Source organism: Balaenoptera physalus, assembly GCF_965194825.1.
Source record: "Balaenoptera physalus genome assembly, chromosome: X".
In the NCBI taxonomy this organism is placed as follows: domain Eukaryota; kingdom Metazoa; phylum Chordata; class Mammalia; order Artiodactyla; family Balaenopteridae; genus Balaenoptera; species Balaenoptera physalus.
Genome location: NC_138903.1, coordinates 118,232,466 through 118,252,132, shown reverse-complemented (window position 1 = coordinate 118,252,132; position 19,667 = coordinate 118,232,466). Strand labels below are relative to the sequence as shown.

General features: G+C 40.4%; 1 protein-coding gene across 2 annotated transcripts in view; it reads right to left on the bottom strand.

The window, feature by feature from the left end:
• The window catches only part of SLC9A6 (solute carrier family 9 member A6), a 54,619-nt gene that overhangs the window by 13,410 nt on the left and 21,542 nt on the right, over window positions 1–19,667 (bottom strand). The window contains exons 8-14 of one of the 2 annotated variants that reach the window (XM_082445477.1): window positions 19,096–19,201; window positions 18,711–18,799; window positions 16,460–16,573; window positions 11,179–11,290; window positions 10,100–10,253; window positions 2,060–2,149; window positions 859–889 (exon numbers count right to left, since the gene is read on the bottom strand). In XM_082445477.1, coding sequence (XP_082301603.1) covers window positions 859–889; window positions 2,060–2,149; window positions 10,100–10,253; window positions 11,179–11,290; window positions 16,460–16,573; window positions 18,711–18,799; window positions 19,096–19,201 — 696 coding nt within the window. The remainder of the gene's footprint in view (window positions 1–858; window positions 890–2,059; window positions 2,150–10,099; window positions 10,254–11,178; window positions 11,291–16,459; window positions 16,574–18,710; window positions 18,800–19,095; window positions 19,202–19,667) is intronic. The other variant, XM_082445476.1, reaches the window with a different exon arrangement.

Here is a 19,667-nt window from a genome sequence, read left to right as displayed (position 1 = left end):
ACTCAGCACTCAATAGCTAGCAAAATTAGCATTCAGGAAATGAACCTGATAAAAAAATTTTTTTAAACTGCACTCTGAAGACAAATAAACCAGGGCTTGTTTCAGACAAGAAAAAGAACTGTGTTTTTAAAGACATGCTTTCCATCTTCAAAAGCCTCATTTCCGTGATTCCCCATCTCATGTCTAGGGCAGAGGCACATAGTCAGTGGTGCTCAGAAAGCATTAACAAGTGGCGGGAAAATACCAGAAAAGGGTGGTCAGTCTAGGGAAGGCACTGAGTTACACTGCACTCAGTCTACCAGGTTCAGGTTCAGAGGAACAACTGAGAAAGTGACACATGGAAGTAAGCAAGGAAACACGGGCAAGGCTGAGGCACGGGGTAAGGCGCATTCTCCTGAACAGGCAGGGAAGACTGGCTGAAGAGTCCAACGCTTCTGGGCAGTTCTCAAGGGCAGCTGCTGGTCATCCAATTTGAAAGTTACACAGGAAGAGCAGCTGGAGTGGGGCTTACATCAGAGACAAGCCTTCATGCGCAAACCAAAGTGGAAAAAGGCTCCCTGTGCCAGAGCAGTCACTTGAAAACCCTGGAGCACTTAAGGGACTGCTCTCGTCTGTGGCCAAAGCCCAGGTTGGCCCAAAGATAGGAGAGCTGTCACCCTTGATAACCACACGCTGCCTAAATTTCAGTTTTGTCTCTATCGAGCAGTGAGAAAAGCCAGGAATGATGTCAGTTAAAAGCTGATGCAAATAGGACAGGATCTAAATAATAGTGACATGAAGTCTACAGTAGATTTGTTTTCTTTCCAAGCGACTGCACATTTGACAGAAATGCCAGAGACAACACAAATGCATATTTACCAAATGTTCTTGGTCTGAATCAACACCAACCCTAAAGGAGAAACACAAAAGGAAAATGAGATCTTGAAGTCAAAAGAAAAATTGTCTATTGTCTATTCACATATGGGCACTGTCAGGCAACTACTTTTCTCAACGCAGAAGCTATGCAATGGTTAATATTTTCGTGCTTCTCGATGGCTGGTGATGTAGACTTTTGGCTCCCGCCACTCTCCTTAGCAGCAGCTTGGACCCTAAGGCAAGCAGGGTCTACTAATATTCTCTTCCTGCAATCCAATCCCACTTACCAGTTTCAGAAAAAGAACTTTTTCTTCTCTAAGTCCACTATAAGCAGGAGTCAGGGAAAGCAGCATTGCCCCAGTGGCTGAATAAGAACTACAAGGTAGTTCCAAAAACAAGGCTGGCCCAATGCAGTTCCAGGAGGGAGCTGCATGTTTTCGGACCTCTCGGCTCTCACGGCAACATCCTCTTATGATGACTGCAGAGAGGGTCCAATTACAGGGGCTTTCCCATAGGCTAATGGATAGACATCAGCCTTGGTTCTTCAGAATTCTTTTTTATCTGCTTTCCGTATCCCAGGGAACAGCTTCATTATGAAGAAGCTCTCTTTGACTCCTCTACCCCCTCAGCATGAGCACTCACCAACTCTGCTCATTCTTCCTCTAAACCGTTTCTCAGGTCTTCTCTCCTTTCCAACTGCTCAAGCTCGGGCCTCATTCCGACTCGTGGGGTCTGGAGCAACTGGCTGTAAGGTTGCCCAGCTGCCAGGCTCTCCCCTAGAGTTAGCCATCTAAAGCAGAGAACTAACTCACTGGCTTGTTCCCTGGACAAAAGACTCTGAGAGCAGCTTGCAACCCAGAGGGTCAAGTCTAAAGTCCTTTGTGTGGCATGCAAGACTCTACAAACTAGCCTCCCCCGCCACTCCAGCCTAGCTTTCCCCTCATCCTCGCCCACATACCCGCTGTTAGCCAGACCCGACTGCTCCTCTCCCCAAATCCTGTCCTCTCCTGAGCCTCCACGCCTCTGCTCATGGTGTTCCCTCTATCGGAAATGTACTGCCCCTTATTTTTATTTTTCTCCTCCTTTTTCAAGTTCCAAAGGAACCATTCTATGGCCCCTTCAGGCGGGATCATTTTTCCTCTGTGCTTTTACAGCACTTTCTAGATTCCTTTATTATAATACTTAGCACAGTATAGTTATTTACCTATCAGTCTCCCCAGAAAGACTGTGAGCTCCTTGAGGGTAAAGGCCATGTCCCAATTCATCTCCGTATCCCCAGAGTCTAGCACAGTACCTGACACACAATAGGTGCTCAAATGTTTATCGATTAAGGTCACTACTACAGACAACACAGAAAAAATAGCAATGTGAGAAGCTGTAGCAGGAGCAGCCCAGTAACGCCGAAGGGAGGAAAATGATGCACGACCTTATGTGGAAGGCAAGTGAATCAGGGCCAAAGATTTGAAAACAGATGGCCATGACCAGATTCAGAATTCAAAGAAACGCTCATTTCTTCCTTGTTAAGATGGCCAGAAGCTGTTTAATATCTTCTTAGCCAGATTAAACTCTAATCACATTTGTGTATCTCAAGTGACATCTAGTGGTCTTGAAGACAGCACATTTGTAATTCTCAGACGGAACAGTACTGGAGGCCAAGTCAAGGTAATAAACATTTCTCAGAGCAGTTATTATCTGCCAGGCACTGTGCTAAGCACAGGGCATAGACATGAATTAGACACGGCCCTGCCCTCAAGGAGCTCACAGACTAGTGGGGGAGACAGACACAACTAGAGCGTAATCCCTAAGGACTTTGCAATCCAGGAGAGCTGGGTTCCAATCTGACCTCATCTCCTTTCTAGCTGTTTGAACTCAGTCAAGTTATGCGGCCCTATGAACCGCAGTTCGATCACCTGGAAAATGGGGATGACAGACCCCACACAGAGTCACTGCAAGGATTAAACAAGAAAATGTGTCTAAAGATTTTAAAACAGTGTCCCATACATCACTAACATTCTCTAAATGGTAGCTCTTATAACAATATCATTATTACAAGGCTGACTGAAACAAGTGCTGTAACAGAGGTACCCCATGTTAAGCAGACGGAAGAGTGGTGCTGATAGAAAAGAAGAGGGCAAAAGGAGGAGGCGTTTGAGCTGTGTCATCTCCTGGGAGTGAAAGAGAATTCCAGGCAGAGGCAACAGTGTGAGCAAAGGTTCGGAGATGGAGAAATGCAAAGTATGTGTGGTAAATGACAAGGAGCCAAAGGTGACTGTCACAGACTATGCGAAAGGACCTACAAAGAGCTGGCTGGCTCTCGCTCACTGAGGAGCCGTTGTCCACGCAACAGGACAGATCATGTCACTTTCTTGCTTTCAAATCCTACAAGATTGCCAATTGGATTTTAAAATCCAAACTCCTTACCATGTCCTACAAGACCCGATAGCAGGGGTCCACAAACTACAGCCCACAGGCCAATTCAGTGCACCTCCCACTTTTGTGAATAAAGTCTTGTGGGAACACAGCCATGGCAACTGATTCACATATTGTCTATGGGACTTTCACGCTGGAGTTGAGTAGCTGAGACAGACACCATACAGCCTTCAAAGCCTAAAATATTACTCTCTGGCCCTTTACAGGACACGTTTGCCAACCCCTGCCCCTAAAGGATCTTGCCCACCTCGTTTCCTACCTACCCTTCAGTCACTGTAGTCCAGCTAGGTGGGCTTTGTTTCTTGTCATTCAATAGGCTACATTTGTGTCTACCTCAGGGCCTTTACACATGCTCTCCCCTCTGCCTGGACTGCTCTTCCTCCTGCTCACCATTTAACTGGCATCATCTTGTCATTCAGGTAGACTGAGCTCAAATCTAACCTCAGAGAGACCTTTTTTTTTTTTAACATCTTTATTGCAGTATAATTGCTTTACAATGGTGTGTCAGTTTCTGCTTTATAACGAAGTGAATCAGTTATACCTATATATATATCCCCATATCTCTTCCCTCTTGCATCTCCCTCCCTCCCACCCTCCCTATCCCACCCCTCTAGGTAGTCACAAAGCACAGGGCTGATCTCCCTGTGCTATGCGGTTGCTTCCCACTAGCTATCTATTTTACGTTTGGTAGTGTATATATGTCCATGCCACTCTCTTACTTTGTCACAGCTTACCTTTTCCCCTCCCCATATCCTCAAGTCCATTCTCTAGTAGGTCTGTGTCTTTATTCCCATCTTGCCACTAGGTTCTTCATGACTTTTTTTTCCCCTTAGATTCCATATATATGTTAGCATACTGTATTTGTTTTTCTCTTTCTGACTTACTTCACTCTGTATGACAGACTCTAACTCCATCCACCTCACTGCAAATAACTCAATTTCATTTCTTTTTATGGCTGAGTAACATTCCATTGTATGTATGTGCCACATCTTCTTTATCCATTCATTCGATGATGGACACTTAGGTTGCTTCCATGTCCTGGCTATTGTAAATAGAGCTGCAATGAACATTTTGGTACATGACTGTTTTTGAATTATGGTTTTCTCAGGGTATATGCCCAGTAGTGGGATTGCTGGGTCGTATGGTAGTTCTATTTTTAGTTTTTTAAGGAACCTCCATACTGTTCTCCATAGTGGCTGTATCAATTTACATTCCCACCAACAGTGCAAGAGGGTTCCCTTTTCTCCACACCCTCTCCAGCATTTATGTTTCTAGATTTTTTGATGATGGCCATTCTGACTGGTGTGAGATGATATCTCATTGTAGTTTTGATTTGCATTTCTCTAATGATTAATGATGTTGAGCATTCTTTCATGTGTTTGCTGGCAATCTGTATATCTTCTTTGGAGAAATGTCTATTTAGGTCTTCTGCCCATTTTTGGATTGGTTTGTTTGTTTTTTTGTTATTGAGCTGCATGAGCTGCTTGTAAATTTTAGAGATTAATCCTTTGTCACTTGCTTCATTTGCAAATATTTTCTCCCATTCTGAGGGCTGTCTTTTCGTCTTGTTTATGGTTTCCTTTGCTGTGCAAAAGCTTTTAAGTTTCATTAGGTCCCATTTGTTTATTTTTGTTTTTATTTCCATTTCTCTAGGAGGTGGGTCAAAAAGGATCTTGCTGTGATTTATGTCATAGAGTGTTCTGCCTACGTTTTCCTCTAAGAGTCTGATAGTGTCTGGCCTTACATTTAGGTCTTTAATCCATTTTGAGTTTATTTTTGTGTATGGTGTTAGGAAGTGTTCTAGTTTCATTCTTTTCCATGTACCTGTCCAGTTTTCCCAGCACCACTTATTGAACAGGCTGTCTTTTCTCCACTGTATATGCTTGCCTCCTTTATCAAAGATAAGGTGACCATATGTGCGTGGGTTTATCTCTGGGCTTTCTATCCTGTTCCACTGATCTATATTTCTGTTTTTGTGCCAGTACCATACTGTCTTGATTACTGTAGCTTTGTAGTATAGTCTGAAGTCAGGGAGCCTGATTCCTCCAGCTCCATTTTTCGTTCTCAAGATTGTTTTGGCTATTCGGGGTCTTTTGTGTTTCCATACAAATTGTGAAATTTCTTGTTCTAGTTCTGTGAAAAATGCCATTGGTAGTTTGATAGGGACTGCACTGAATCTGTAGATTGCTTTGGGTAGTATCGTCATTTTCACAATGTTGATTCTTCCAATCCAAGAACATGGTATATCTCTCCATCTATTTGTATCATCTTTAATTTCTTTCATCAGTGTCTTATAATTTTCTGCATACAGGTCTTTTGTCTCCTTAGGTAGGTTTTTTTCCTAGATATTTTATTCTTTTTGTTGCAATGGTAATTTCACTTTTCAGATTTTTCATCATTAGTGTCTAGGAATGCAAGAGATTTCTGTGCATTAATTTTGTATCCTGCTACTTTACCAAATTCATTGATTAGCTCTAGTAGTTTTTCTGGTAGCATCTTTAGGATTCTCTATGTATAGTATCATGTCATCTGCAAACAGTGACAGTTTTACTTCTTCTTTTCCGATTTGAATTCCTTTTATTTCTTTTTCTTCTCTGATTGCTGTGGCTAAAACTTCCAAAACTATGTTGAATAATAGTGGTGAGAGTGGGCAACCTTGTCTTGTTCCTGATCTTAGTGGAAATGGTTTCAGTTTTTCACCATTGAGGACGATGTTGGCTGTGGGTTTGTCATATATGGCCTTTATTATGTTGAGGAAAGTTCCTTCTATGCCTACTTTCTGCAGGGCTTTTATCATAAATGGGTGTTGAATTCTGTCGAAAGCTTTCTCTGCATCTATTGAGATGATCATATGGTTTTTCTCCTTCAATTTGTTAATATGGTGTATCACGTTGATTGATTTGCGTATATTGAAGAATCCTTGCATTCCTGGAATAAACCCCACTTGATCACGGTGTATGATCCTTTTAATGTGCTGTTGGATTCTGTTTGCTAGTATTTTGTTGAGGATTTTTTCATCTATGTTCATCAGTGATTTGGTCTGTAGTTTTCTTTCTTTGTGACATGTTTGTCTGGTTTTGGTATCAGGGTGATGGTGGCCTCATAGAATGAGTTGGGGAGTGTTCCTCCCTCTGCAATATTTTGGAAGAGTTTGAGAAGGATAGGTGTTAGCTCGTCTCTAAATGTTTGATAGAATTGGCCTGTGAAGCCATCTGGTCCTGGACTTTTGTTTGTTGGAAGATTTTTAATCACAGTTTCAATTTCAGTGCTTGTGATTGGTCTGTTCATATTTTCTATTCTTCCTGGTTCAGTCTCGGCAGGTTGTGCATTTCTAAGAATTTGTCCATTTCTTCCAGGTTGTCCATTTTATTGGCATAGAGTTGCTTGTAGTAATCTCTCATGATCATTTGTATTTCTGCAGTGTCAGTTGTTACTTCCCCTTCTTCATTTCTAATTCTATTGATTGGAGTCTTCTCCCTTTTTTTCTTGATGAGTCTGGTTAATGGTTTATCAATTTTGTTTATCTTCTCAAAGAACCAGCTTTTAGTTTTATTGATCTTTGCTGTCGTTTCCTTCATTTCTTCTTCATTTATTTCTGATCTGATCTTTATGATTTCTTTCCTTCTGCTAACTTTGGGGTTTTTTTGTTCTTCTTTCTCTAATTGCTTTAGGTGCAAGGTTAGGTTGTTTATTTGAGATGTTTCCTGTTTCTTAGGTTAGGATTGTATTGCTATAAACTTCCCTCTTAGAACTGCTTTTGCTGCATCCCATAGGTTTTGGGTCGTCGTGTCTCCATTGTCATTTGTTTCTAGGTATTTTTTGATTTCCCCTTTGATTTCTTCAGTGATCACTTGGTTATTAAGTAGTGTATTGTTTAGCCTCCATGTGTTTGTATTTTTTACAGATCTTTTCCTGTAATTGATATCTAGTCTCATAGCGTTGTGGTCAGAAAAGATACTTGATACGATTTCAATTTTCTTAAATTTAGCAAGGCTTGATTTGTGACCCAAGATATGATCTGTCCTGGAGAATGTTCCATGAGCACTTGAGAAAAATGTGTATTCTGTTGTCTTTGGGCGGAATGTCCTATAAATATCAATTAAGTCCATCTTGTTTAATGTATCATTTAAAGCTTGTGTTTCCTTATTTATTTTCATTTTGGATGATCTGTCCATTGGTGAAAGTGGGGTGTTAAAGTCGCCTACTATGATTGTGCTACTGTTGATTTCCCCTTTTATGGCTGTTAGTATTTGCCTTATGTATTGAGGTGCTCCTACGTTGGGTGCATAAATATTTACAATTGTTATATCTTCTTCTTAGAGAGACCTTTCTTGATCTCCACCTATAAAATACATCTATCCCCAGCTACTATCATAGTACCTTGTATGCCATCATACCATTTAACATCATCTAAAATTGTCATCTTCATTTATTTACTTGCTAGCTTACTATCTGTCTTCTTCCACCACAGTATAGACTTTATGAGACCAGGGACCTTTTCTATCTTATAACTATCAGTGCACCTCTCCAGACCAGGGTCTCTTAACCTTCGCATTACCAACATCTTGGCCCAGATCATTCTTTGCTGTGAGGGCTGCTCTGGGCACTGGAGGACGTTCAGCAGCATCCTTGGCCTCCCCTCTTAGACTGTGACAATCAAAAATGTCTCCAGGCACTGCCAAATGTCCCTGGCGGGGGGGATCACCCCCAGTTGAGAACCACTAAGTTAGAGCACCACGGCACATAGTTGGTTCTCAATCAGTATTTATCGAATGAGTGAATAAAAGGCTTTACAGATATTAGCTCACTGAATCCTTACAACAACCCTGGGAGGCAGGTACTATCACACACGTCACCAATGGGGAGAGGCTTAGAAAGGTTAAAGAACTTTCTCAAGATCACAGAATTACTAAACGAAGGGGCAAGAACTCAAAGTCAAGTCTGATCCTGCATAAATCTTAAACCTGAAGGACATTTTAGTATCCTCACAATTGTACTAGACAAATTTGGGGGGAGGTAAGAAAAACTTAAATTCTGGTCTCTGTTTGAAAAGAGGCCAAAAAAACCCTCCAAACAACAACAACAGTAACAAGAGTTAACCTAAGACTGTAAGGTAATGGATACAACTGAATGCCAAACTATGCTACAGGACAGGCAAGATGGAGCCAAAAAGCTTGCAAAGCTGGTGAGGTACATTCGACTTTATGTGAATAGGTAGGTTTTTGTGGGGTTTTTTTGGGGGTGGGGCGGGTAAGCGTGGGTATTTGGTTTGGTTTATGTGGAAGGCAGTTAGGGAAGAGAACTGATTCTACTTAAAGACTGAGACTCCACTTAAGAGTGTTATTTTTCCTAAATTATCTTACATTTAATTTTGTTGTTCTTAGTAGAATAAGGAAGAGCCTTCATTTACAAGCTCTTGAGGGAAAAAAGGAGTTTAATCCTTCGAAAATGGACCACCCTCATTTCTTGATGCAGCATTCTAGGAGAAATTAAGTGAGACTGGAGGCTCCTCTGTCCACCACTTAATGATATGTATGACCTTGAATAACTTAGAAACTTTCTAATCCTCTATTTCCTCACCTGTAAAATGGAGCAACTGTCATTAGATAAATATGTAAAATGTACCTAGCACAATGCCTAGCACATAGTAGGTGCTCAACAAACGCCAGGTCCTCCCTGAAGTAATAATCAGGGTTACAAGAACATTATTTTGGTGTATTTTCAATTATCTACAATAACAGCACAGGAATTGTAAGAAAGGGATTTGAACAGTAAAGGGAGAGAAAGGCAGTAACAACGTTCAAAGTCTGATTGAGCGCCGGTTGCTATTTAGAGTGTTAAGAGAAAGGCATAATAGAATGAAAAAAAATGGAGAACAGATTCTATAAGATGTGAAATACTGTTTTCTCTAATGAACTTTACACATGCTGGAAGCTTAGTAGCTCTTAAGGTCTATGAAGTTACAGCCACACAGAAGTAAAATCTACAAAGGCTTTAGCAACATACACTGCTATACCCATGGAAACAAAGGCAAAACTCTTGAGATACAAGGGAGCTTTCCAGTTGAATACATTAACTAGTGTGCATTCAAGACTAAGATGTCACAACCTTGGCCTTGGATTGTCAGGTCAGAAACCATGCTGATCATGAAGATGAGAAAGAATGACAATATCCAGTTGTGATTGGGGTTGGGATAAACCGGACTGTCTCATATGCTGCAAATGTAAGAAAATTTTTGATCTGGTCTGGTAATACGGATCATAAACCTTAAATAGAGGCATATCCCTTGACCAAGCAATTCCACTTTTTAGGAATGCATCCTAAGGAAATAGATAAGCGCACAATGGTGTATGCATTTACAAACGTTCACACTTAGTAAGAGCAAAATCCTCAATTGTTAGCCATAACAGCAAAATCCTAGAAACAGTACAAAAGTCCAATGGTAGGGATTTGGTTAATAAATTATAATATATGCAGCCACTAAAATAATGATATTTACTAACATAAATGTCTATGCTATGTTACATTTAAAAATCAGTTTACAAGAGTACCTGAAGTGTTGCCCCTTTTTGTTAAAAAAAAATATGTAAAGCACAGCAAGAGGTCTGTCAAGACAGCCCTCAAAAGTGTTAACAACAGTTTTTATTCTTCTTTTGCATATTTTCCATTTTTTTTCTGTACTACATGTTATATACTTTTTAAAAGGAAGAAATGAAATATTAGGGACCTGTCAAAGCTCAAAATTGTCTCATGATTAAAAGAAAACAACCCACATTATATTTTAATATTAAAATGAGGGCCCCTCACTACTTACCTTATATGCAAGCATGACAGCATGGCGGTGGTACCACCACCAAACACCCACACAGTAAAAAACACAATCAGAAGTGTGGTGCTGAACATCATTTGGCGGGCATAAGTGGCAGTATCTCGAATGGCCAAGGCAAATGCCATTGCACCACGAAGGCCTACAAGGGAATGGAAGAAGGACAATGTGAGCTTCATAAATTCAGAGAAATAGGGCACATTCTGAGACCTTAGAAGAGCATGAACAAATACATAATATATTTTAACATACAAAAGTATATACAAACAAATACAAAAAGAATTAGTAGATGATACAGGCATTGATCATTTAACAATTTTTTGAAACCTGTTTTAAAATTTAGTTACACTGAAGTTCACTCTTTTGGGTGTACAGTTCCATGAATTTTGACAAATGTATAGAGGTGTGTGACCACTACTACAAGTGAGACACAGAGCGGTTTCATCGCCCCTCTCCCAAATTCGTTTGTGCTACCCTCTTTTTAGTCTAACCTCTCGTCACCCTACCAAACCCTGGCAACCACTGATCTGCTCTGCATCGCTGGGCTTTTGTCTTTTTGAGAATGTCGCGTAAATGGAACATATGGTATGTAACCATTTGAGCCTGGCTTCTTTCACTCAGCACAATGCCTCTGACGTCCACGCATGTTGTTGTGTGTATCACTAGTTTGCTCTTTTTAGTGCTGAGGAGCATTCCATGGCATGGATGTACAACAGTTTGCTTATTCCCTCACTCGCTGGAAGACAGATAGTTGGGCTGTTTCCAGGGTTTGGCAATTACAAATTGCCATAAACATTCACATACAGGTTTTTGTGTGAAAATGCGTCATCTTTACCTCCTCCACTACATGTGACATAGTTCCGAACTGGGAATTTGGAACCAGAACATGAAAAAATTCCCATAGAAGGGAATGGCACACTTTTAAAAAGAATTTTCTACTGGAGGTTGCAACTTTAATATTTAAGGGAGTCTCACATTACCAGCATATCATTTCCATCTAAAATCAAGCTGGTGTATGCACTGTGAGTTGTTTCTTGGAGTAAGCAAGAGAGGGAGTTATAACTTACCAGCAAACATCATCATGTGTTGAAAATTTGATCCAATCTTACTTCTTCTACCCAAATTAAGTAAGAGGGACAAGGGGTAAATATTGGCAGCTCTTCCCAAGAAAATAGCAATCTAAAATTATTAATAGGTTAAGGATAATTCTTTTTATTATTAACATTCTTTACACTATACCTTCAAGATGGTGAAACACTATCTTCAGGAGCTCAGTTTGTAACACAGTCTTTATTTATTTACTTATTTTTTTAATTAAAAAAATTTTTTTAACATCTTTACAGGAGTATAATTGCTTTACAATGGTGTGTTAGTTTCTGCTGTATAACAAAGTGAATCAGTTATACATATACAAATGTCCCCATATCTCTTCCCTCTCGGCGTCTCCCTCCCTCCCTCCCTATCCCACCCCTCTAGGTGGTCACAAAGCACCGAGCTGATCTCCCTGTGCTATGCAGCTGCTTCCCACTAGCCATCCATTTTACATTTGGTAGTGTATATATGTCCACGCCACCCTCTCACTTCGTCCCAGCTTACCCTTTCCCCTCCCTGTAACAGCCTTTAGATTCCACTGTCTGACACAGCACCGTCCAATGGAACTTTCTGCCACGATAGTACTCTATCTGTACTGTCCAACATGGTGAGTGCCCGAAGTGTGGCTAGTGTGACTGAAATTTTCATTTAATTTCATTTTAATTAACTTAAATTTAAATAATTACATGTGGTTAGTTGCTACCAAATTGGACAGTGCAGGTCTAAGATACAGGACATTCATTGGATGAATAGGAACATGTTTAAAAACAGAGCTTCTTTGGCATAACCTTAAGATTACTAATATAACAGTCTAGTTCATCTTAACTGACAATGTTGGTAGGGAGAAGAGTAACACTGGCTAAACTTGCCCTTGCTTCCTCAGAACAAAGGGCAGCTCAAACACCTCATACCACTGCAATTCCTGCTGACCTTGATGTACTCCTCTGAGTTTACACCTTCACCCTGCTTCAAAGGGAAGGCTTAATTGGAATTAAGAATGGTTTTAACTAGAAACCAATTTTAGTGTCTTTTTCTCCAGTTTGCTCTCTATAGAGACTCTTGCTTTAAAATACAATTTTGGTTTCAGGGGTTACAATACAATCTCCACCTCATTTTCTGAAAGGAATATAAAGGAAAATCTAAGATTAAAAACAAAAGAAGGTGGGAAAAAAACAAAACAAAAGAAGGTGGGGGAAAACAGTGCTGACCTAAGTGACTTTGGAAATGGGTGGAGTTTGTAGGACTAAAGGCAAAAGGAACTGCACATAAGCATTATATGCTCGTTGATAAAGCTGCTTCCCATGGGAGCACTAGGTAACAATCCTGATATTACTATGCATGCTGGAATGGAACAGTTAAGTAATGGATGGTAGAAGGTGGGAGCCAGGTTTCCCACTATTGGAATGGGGATTCACAGATCAGCAGGGGAGGAGGCTAGAATGACCCACATGGTAACGGATTAGGGTTGGAGACATTGGTATCTGGCTTAATAGAAATACAGATGGCTACCTACGTAAATATTTATAGATACACACATATTCAGGAGCTAATATATACATATATATTCCTTCTCTGTCAGCTGGAAGGGCTTAGAAGCCAGGACACCCAGTAGCACTGAGCATACCTAGAGCCCAGATCTTGGTTTCTAATACCATTCCCCAATAAAAGGAACCAGGGCTCCTTGGAGAAATGGCTGATTCTAGGGCTGGGGCAGAAAATATATAAGATGAGCCTGAAGCACCTTACAGTTCCAGAAAGTGAGGAAGCACTCACAAAAGTTTAAACAAAAACAAAAACAAAACAAAACAAAAAAACACAAGGGACACAGGAGCCCACTGAAAGAGCTTCTAGTGGCCAAAGCTGGAACAGGTCAAGCAACACAATTTTAAAAGAAGTACTGTATTATAACCTGAAGTATAAAATAAATATCCATGAGTTCGTACTGATATCAATAAGTGATAGCTTAAAACAATAAATGGGGAAGAATAGAAAAATCTCCTGTGGAAAGAATGTCAAATCATTTTCTAGATACTCTGTCTTCGAGGCAGTGGAACTGAACTCCCCAGTCCCTAAGTGTGGCTCCCTGTAGTGACTCTCTTCTAAGCAGTACAACATAGAAAGGGGGGAAATTGAGGAACTTCACAATGGAGCAACCTGACAAACACTATCTAGGCCAAGTGACTAAGACTTACACCAACATTATTAACATGCTGATAAGTATGTGCCTTTGCCATGATGTGATGAGAATGGCACTTTACTTATGTGGTCTTCCTCCCAAAGAACGCACAAGCCCGGTCTAAACACGGGAAAAACATCAGGCAAATTCCAATCGTGGGACATGCTGCAAAATACCTGACCAGTACCCCCTCAAAATTGTCAAAGGTCATCAAAAACAAGGAATGTCTGAGAAACTGTCACAGTCAACTGGAACCTCCAGAGGCATGATGACTCAACAAAATGTGGCAGTCTGGATGGGACTTTGGATGAGAACAAGGACATTAGGGAAAAACTCTGGGGATCTGAATAAAGTATGAACTTCAGTTAATAATAATGTATCAACATTGGTTTATTAATTGTGACAAGCATGCCATGCTAATGTAAGATGTTAATAATAGGGGAAACTGGGTGTGGGGTATATGAGAACTTTCTGTATTCACAACTTTTCTGTAAATCTAAAACTAGTTTAGAATCCAAAGGTTATTAAAAGTAGTGATTCCCTGAAAAAAAAAACAATAAACAAGAAAATAAAACAGTAACAACAAAACATGTGGGTCAATGTGGCAGTGACCGCTAGTTATATCCCCAATAGCTATTTTTTCTTCCCTCAATAGTAGTAGATACTCCTCCCCGTCACCTCCAATTTTCATCTGAGTATATAGACACCCAACCTCCTCTGCTGGGAGGTGTAGCCCATCGGTGTTAGGTGGAAGTGGTGTGTGCATATTCTGGTGGGGGTGAGCCACCTGGGACCCTAAGAACAAGGGCAACTCCCTAAGGATGCTCGTAAGGCTGCTTGGGTCCCTGATGACTTTGTGGAGCAGAGCTTGCCACATCAGTCCAGACTTTCCCATGAGAAAGAAACACACTTCTATCCTCTTTAAACCTTGGTTAACTTGGGTCATTGCCACATGAAACCAAACCTATATCCTAACAAATATAGCCAGCAAGAGAACAACTCTCTCCTGGTAAGAGTCAATTTCCATGGTAGGATTCTGTATTGAGGAACTTCAATTCCTAACAGACTCAGAAACCTATAGAGAATATTTAGCCTTGTTTCTGGATAAGTATAGTGGATCAAGCCACTTGACTGCTCAAAAAATTTCTCATAGACTAGCAGGATATGAAGTTACTGATCTCATGGGAGTCTTCCAGCTAAGGTTCTTCTCTTATGAATAAGGCTTTATCTTTTCTTGCCTGAAGTTAATTCTCAGAAGACTAAGACTCTGCAGAATGGCATTTCAGTAATACTTCACTTTCTAACACAGATCCTACTTAGAGCTTTAATTAAAGAAATATTTCTGCCAATCTCTTTTGGCAGAATCTTCATTCTGAGGTGGTTTTTTAAAAACAGTACTTCTTTTGAAAATCACTAATTCAAACATCCCTCTCTCTGACCACAATGTTTCATGTTCATCTATCCCGGGTAAATTCTTCCACCTCACTGGGACCTCCAGTCCAAAGATCCTGCTACTTTTCCATCAGTCAGTCCTCTCCCTTCTTCATTTCCTTTTTTAGCCACATCTTAACAAAACTCATTCCAATACCCTGCATTCACTTACCCCTCTGTTTTCATTGCACCGACTTGACAAAACTCCAAACTCAGAAGGACTCAGCTATCTATTTTCTCCACGCTTACAGCTAAATTCTCCTGGACAAAGTCATACAACGGGGCAGATTGATTCTACTGTTAATACTTATTCCTCAAACTCAAATGGGTCCCTAACACTGCTCAGCGATTCTACTGCATTCCTTTGGTCAACTCACTTTCCCACTCTTGCAACTGCTATTTCCAAACCTTCTCCTCAAAACTCCTATCACCTATGGGAGCCAGCCTCCTAGACGGTTCCCTAGTATTCACACCCTTGCGTAGCCTCCGCTAACACTGTACCAGGTTTTGTCTGTGTGACCAATAGAAAATGGCAGAAGGGATGATGGTACATCACCTCCAAGATTAGGTCATAAAAGGCACTTTGGCCTCCATCTTGGTGCTCTCTCAGCTCACCCCCTCTGGGGAAAGCTATGTTGTGAGCTACACCATGGAGAGGTCCATGTGGAGAAGAACTGAAGCCTCCAGCTAACAGCCGTGTCAGTGAGGCTGGGGTGGCTCCTCCATCCCCAGTCAAGCCTCGAGAGAGTGAAGCCCCAGCCCAGAGCATGACTACAACCTCATGAGGGATCCTTGAGCCAGAACCAGCAGTGAAGCTGCTCCTGGATTCCTGACTCTCAGAAACCATGTGAAATAATACATGTTTGTTGTTTTAAGCTGCTAAATTTTAGGGTAATTTGTTATATAATAGACAACTGATAGGCCACCTGCTCCTATCTCACTTTCAGCAGATGATCTCACCTCCTACTTTACAGATAAAAATAGAAGTAATCAGACAGGAACGCCATCTTGCAAATGTACCCTCATCTCTACATACCCTACCCTTTCCTGGAACAATGGCGGAGCTGTGCTGCCTCCCACTGAAGGCCCGCCCCTCCCCACGTGCTTTGGATTCCATCTCCTCCTGCCTTCTCATGAGGCTGGCACTATTGATTGCTGTCTTTCATGTAATCAGCTTCTCCTTTTCAGCTGGGTTTTTAAAACTCAACGAGAGAGAGAGAGAGAGAGAGAGAGAGAGAGAGGGAGAGAGATGGGGGAGGGAGGGGGGAAGGAGGGAGGGGTGGGTGAGCCTCCTTCCATCTTTCATCATCTTTCAATGACTGCCCTGTGGCACAGACTGCAAACTGCTCCCCACCATCCAATCTCTCCTTCTTCCCTTCAGTAATAGAGGACAAACAGTTTTACCTTTTGGGGTTGGCGGAATGGCAGGAGCCTTTTTTCCTGTCATTTCAATCTGTCAGTATTATTTGTGCGATAAACAAAAATGGAAATAGAATAGAATTGATAAAAAAGTTGAAATCCTTATTTGCTTTACTCAGAGGAAAATTTTACATATTTAAGTGTGTTCTTGTCAATCACCCCTCCAGAAAACCCATGCAAATCTCAATTTAAAAAGAAGTTTCCAAAATGGAACACATAATAAAGGATACAAATGCTCCTACTACAAATGTTGGGTTAAAGACATGACTCTGGAATGTGAACAGTGTCAGTCCCATGTAGGAGAAGATGAAATTCTCTGCCAAGAAATTGAGAAGCTCAAACAACTGAAACGAAATTTTAAAAGGTTAGTCCAGTAAATAAAGTTACATAATTTGAAAACATGAGTATTACTAAGATATTGAAACAGATACTTCAAATATGTAACGTTCATGTATATCCCCCAAAACTCATGATTCAGAGGGGAGCAAATGCAGAGATGACATTTTTCTGGTCCCACAGAAAAAGCCAGAAATGTTACCCCTTCACTTCTCCAATCAGCTTCCCTTCTTCAATCCCCATAGTCAGTCATTCTTATCCTCATCCTGCAAACCCTGCCAATTTTTCTTTGCTGTCCCTGCCACTGCCTTAGTCTAACTTTCATCACTTCCCACCCATAACGCTGTGAAAGGGCCCTAACTGGTAACCCTGCAATCCCTAAAAATATGGCAGTTCCAAGACACGTCCTTCTTTACGGGCTGTAAGATCCAGTTCAAATCCTTTTATCCTGGCACAGAATGCTTCATGACGACTCTCACAACACCACCTTGCCATGTGATTTCACTTTCTACATGGGTCTCAGCCCTCACTGAGGGAGTAAGGGCTTACACATTATAGTCTGGTGCTCTGTACCCTCCCCTGCTGCCTGCCCACCTCCACCTGTTCACATCACTGTGATGAAAAGGCCACAACTAGAAGCATGAAAATTACGAAAGAAGAAATCTCATTGGTAAAGGCAAATATACAATAAAGATAATAAATCAAGCATATATAAAGCTAGTAGGAAGGTTAAAAGACAAAAGTAGTAAAATAATCTATATCTGCAATAAGTAGTTAAGGGATACATAAAACAAAAGGATGTAAAATATGATGTCAAAAATAGTAAACGTGGTGGGGGTAAAATGCATTTGAACTTAAGAGCTCAGCAAATATATGCATTCCACTGTTCACTGCAGCATTATTTACGATAGCCAAGATACAGAAGCAACCTAACTGCCTATCAATAGATGAATGGATAAAGAAGATGTGGTGTGTGTGTGTGTATATACCCAATGGAATATCACTCAACCATGAAAAGGAATGAATTCTTCCCATTTGCAACGACATGGATGGACCTAGAGGGTATTATGCTAGGTATAATAAGTCAGAGAAAGACAAGTACTATATGATTTCACTTATGTGTGGAATCTAAAAACCAAAAAAAAGAAGAAATATAACAACACAGAAAAAGAGTTATAGATACAGAGAACAAACAGGTGCTGGCCAGAGGAGATGGGGGTGGGGGAAGGAAAGAAATAGGTGAGGGAGATTAAGAGGTACAAATTTCAAGTTGCAAAATAAATGAGTCACGGGGATGAAATGTACAGTGTGGGGAATATAGTCAATAACTATGTAATATCTTTGTACGGTAACAGATGGTAATTAGACTTATGGTGATCATTTTGAAATGTATAGAAAAACCAAATTGCTAAAAAAAAAAAAAAAAAACCAAATTGCTATGTTGTATAACAGGAACTAACATAGTGGTGTGGGTCAATGATACTTCAAAACAAACAGACAAACTCATAGAAAAGAAATCAGATTTGTGGTTACCAAAGGCAAGTTGTGGGGAGAGGGGGAATTGGATGAAGGTGGTCAAAAGGTACAAGCTTTCAGTTATAAGATAAATAAGTACTAGGGATGTAATGTACAACATGATAAATAGAATCAACACTGCTGTATGTTATATATGAAAATTGTTAAGACAGTAAATCCTAAGCGTTCTCATCACAAGAAAAAAATTTTTTTTCTATTTCTTTAATGTTGTATCTATATGAGATGATGTGGTCATCATTTCATGATGTATGTAAGTCAAATCATTACGCTGCACACCTTAAACTTAGACAGTGCTGTATGCCAATTAGATCTCAATAAAACTGGAAGGAAAAAAAGCCATTAGACAAGGGAAACAACGAAAGGAAGCTAACTGACTGACCACTGGAGCCACAATAATAACAGCCCCTGGCTATTCTGCTGACCTATCTATACCCTAAAAGCTGTCACCCTTCAATCTGACAATCCCATCTATTTCTGGAGTCAACAGAAGAGGAGTTGAAATGAGCAGACATCACTTTGAACAGAACAAAGATTATTTTTCAGTAAAGAAAAAATTTGTTTTGCTGCAAGGAGGAAAAGTTTATTCACAAACTATAAAGTTTCTCTTACCTGTTTAGTTCTATGTTGAGACTCCGTGGACAAATTATTGTATGTATAATGGGCCTGTGTGATGCCACAAAACAACACTGCAACCACACCTATAAATACAACAAGTTCCAAGTTCACATAAAAGGGGAGTTCCCAACTTTTATACGGAGGCTCTTATTTTATAGAAGTAAATTAGATGCTTAGTGTTAAAATTTTCAGTTGTGACTTACTTTGTTGAGAGGAACCACTTCCATTGAAAATCTTTTACATTCTAAAGCGACAGCATAAATCCCAACCCTAACAAGTGTGTTCAAACACTAGAGGAGTTGGTCCACACACAGAAAAAATATCACTGGCTAAGTCCCCCCTTGTAAGGGTTTACAATTAAAAGGAAAAAGTAACCTACCTGTGAAACCCCATGCTTCAGCCAAGAGGAAGGTACTCCAGGACATCAAGAAGAACAGGCCTGTCTCCAACAACTGGAACTCTCGTAATTTGGTGAACTTTGTCACGTAAGACTGTCAAGGTTGATAACAAGATCTCATAATACAGAAGTGTGACTAGAAAAAATAGTAGTCGAAGCAAGGCAAGCATAAAAGCAAAAGAAGCGTTCTCCAGTCTCTAACACAAAAGTCACAGAATAAGGAGGTACCAAAGCAAAGAAACTCTGAATACAAGCATTGTACTAAGGAGTCAGCAGCCTTCCCTTCCATGAGAAAGTCCTACAGCTTAGTCCATCCAATTGTTTTATGGGTATCACATGCCTTGCTAGAAACCACACAGTAAAGAATAGACATGACAGTAAAGGACAGGAGTGACAGATCAGATACGCAACATGCCAACTCTATTAATTTGTGACCCAAAGCAAGACAGCTTCCATAATGATAGCAATTTACATCTATTAAAAAATATGTCATTTCCATGAGATTTCATGTTTATTTAATCCTCTAACACCTCTGTGATGTGGAGTATTCCATG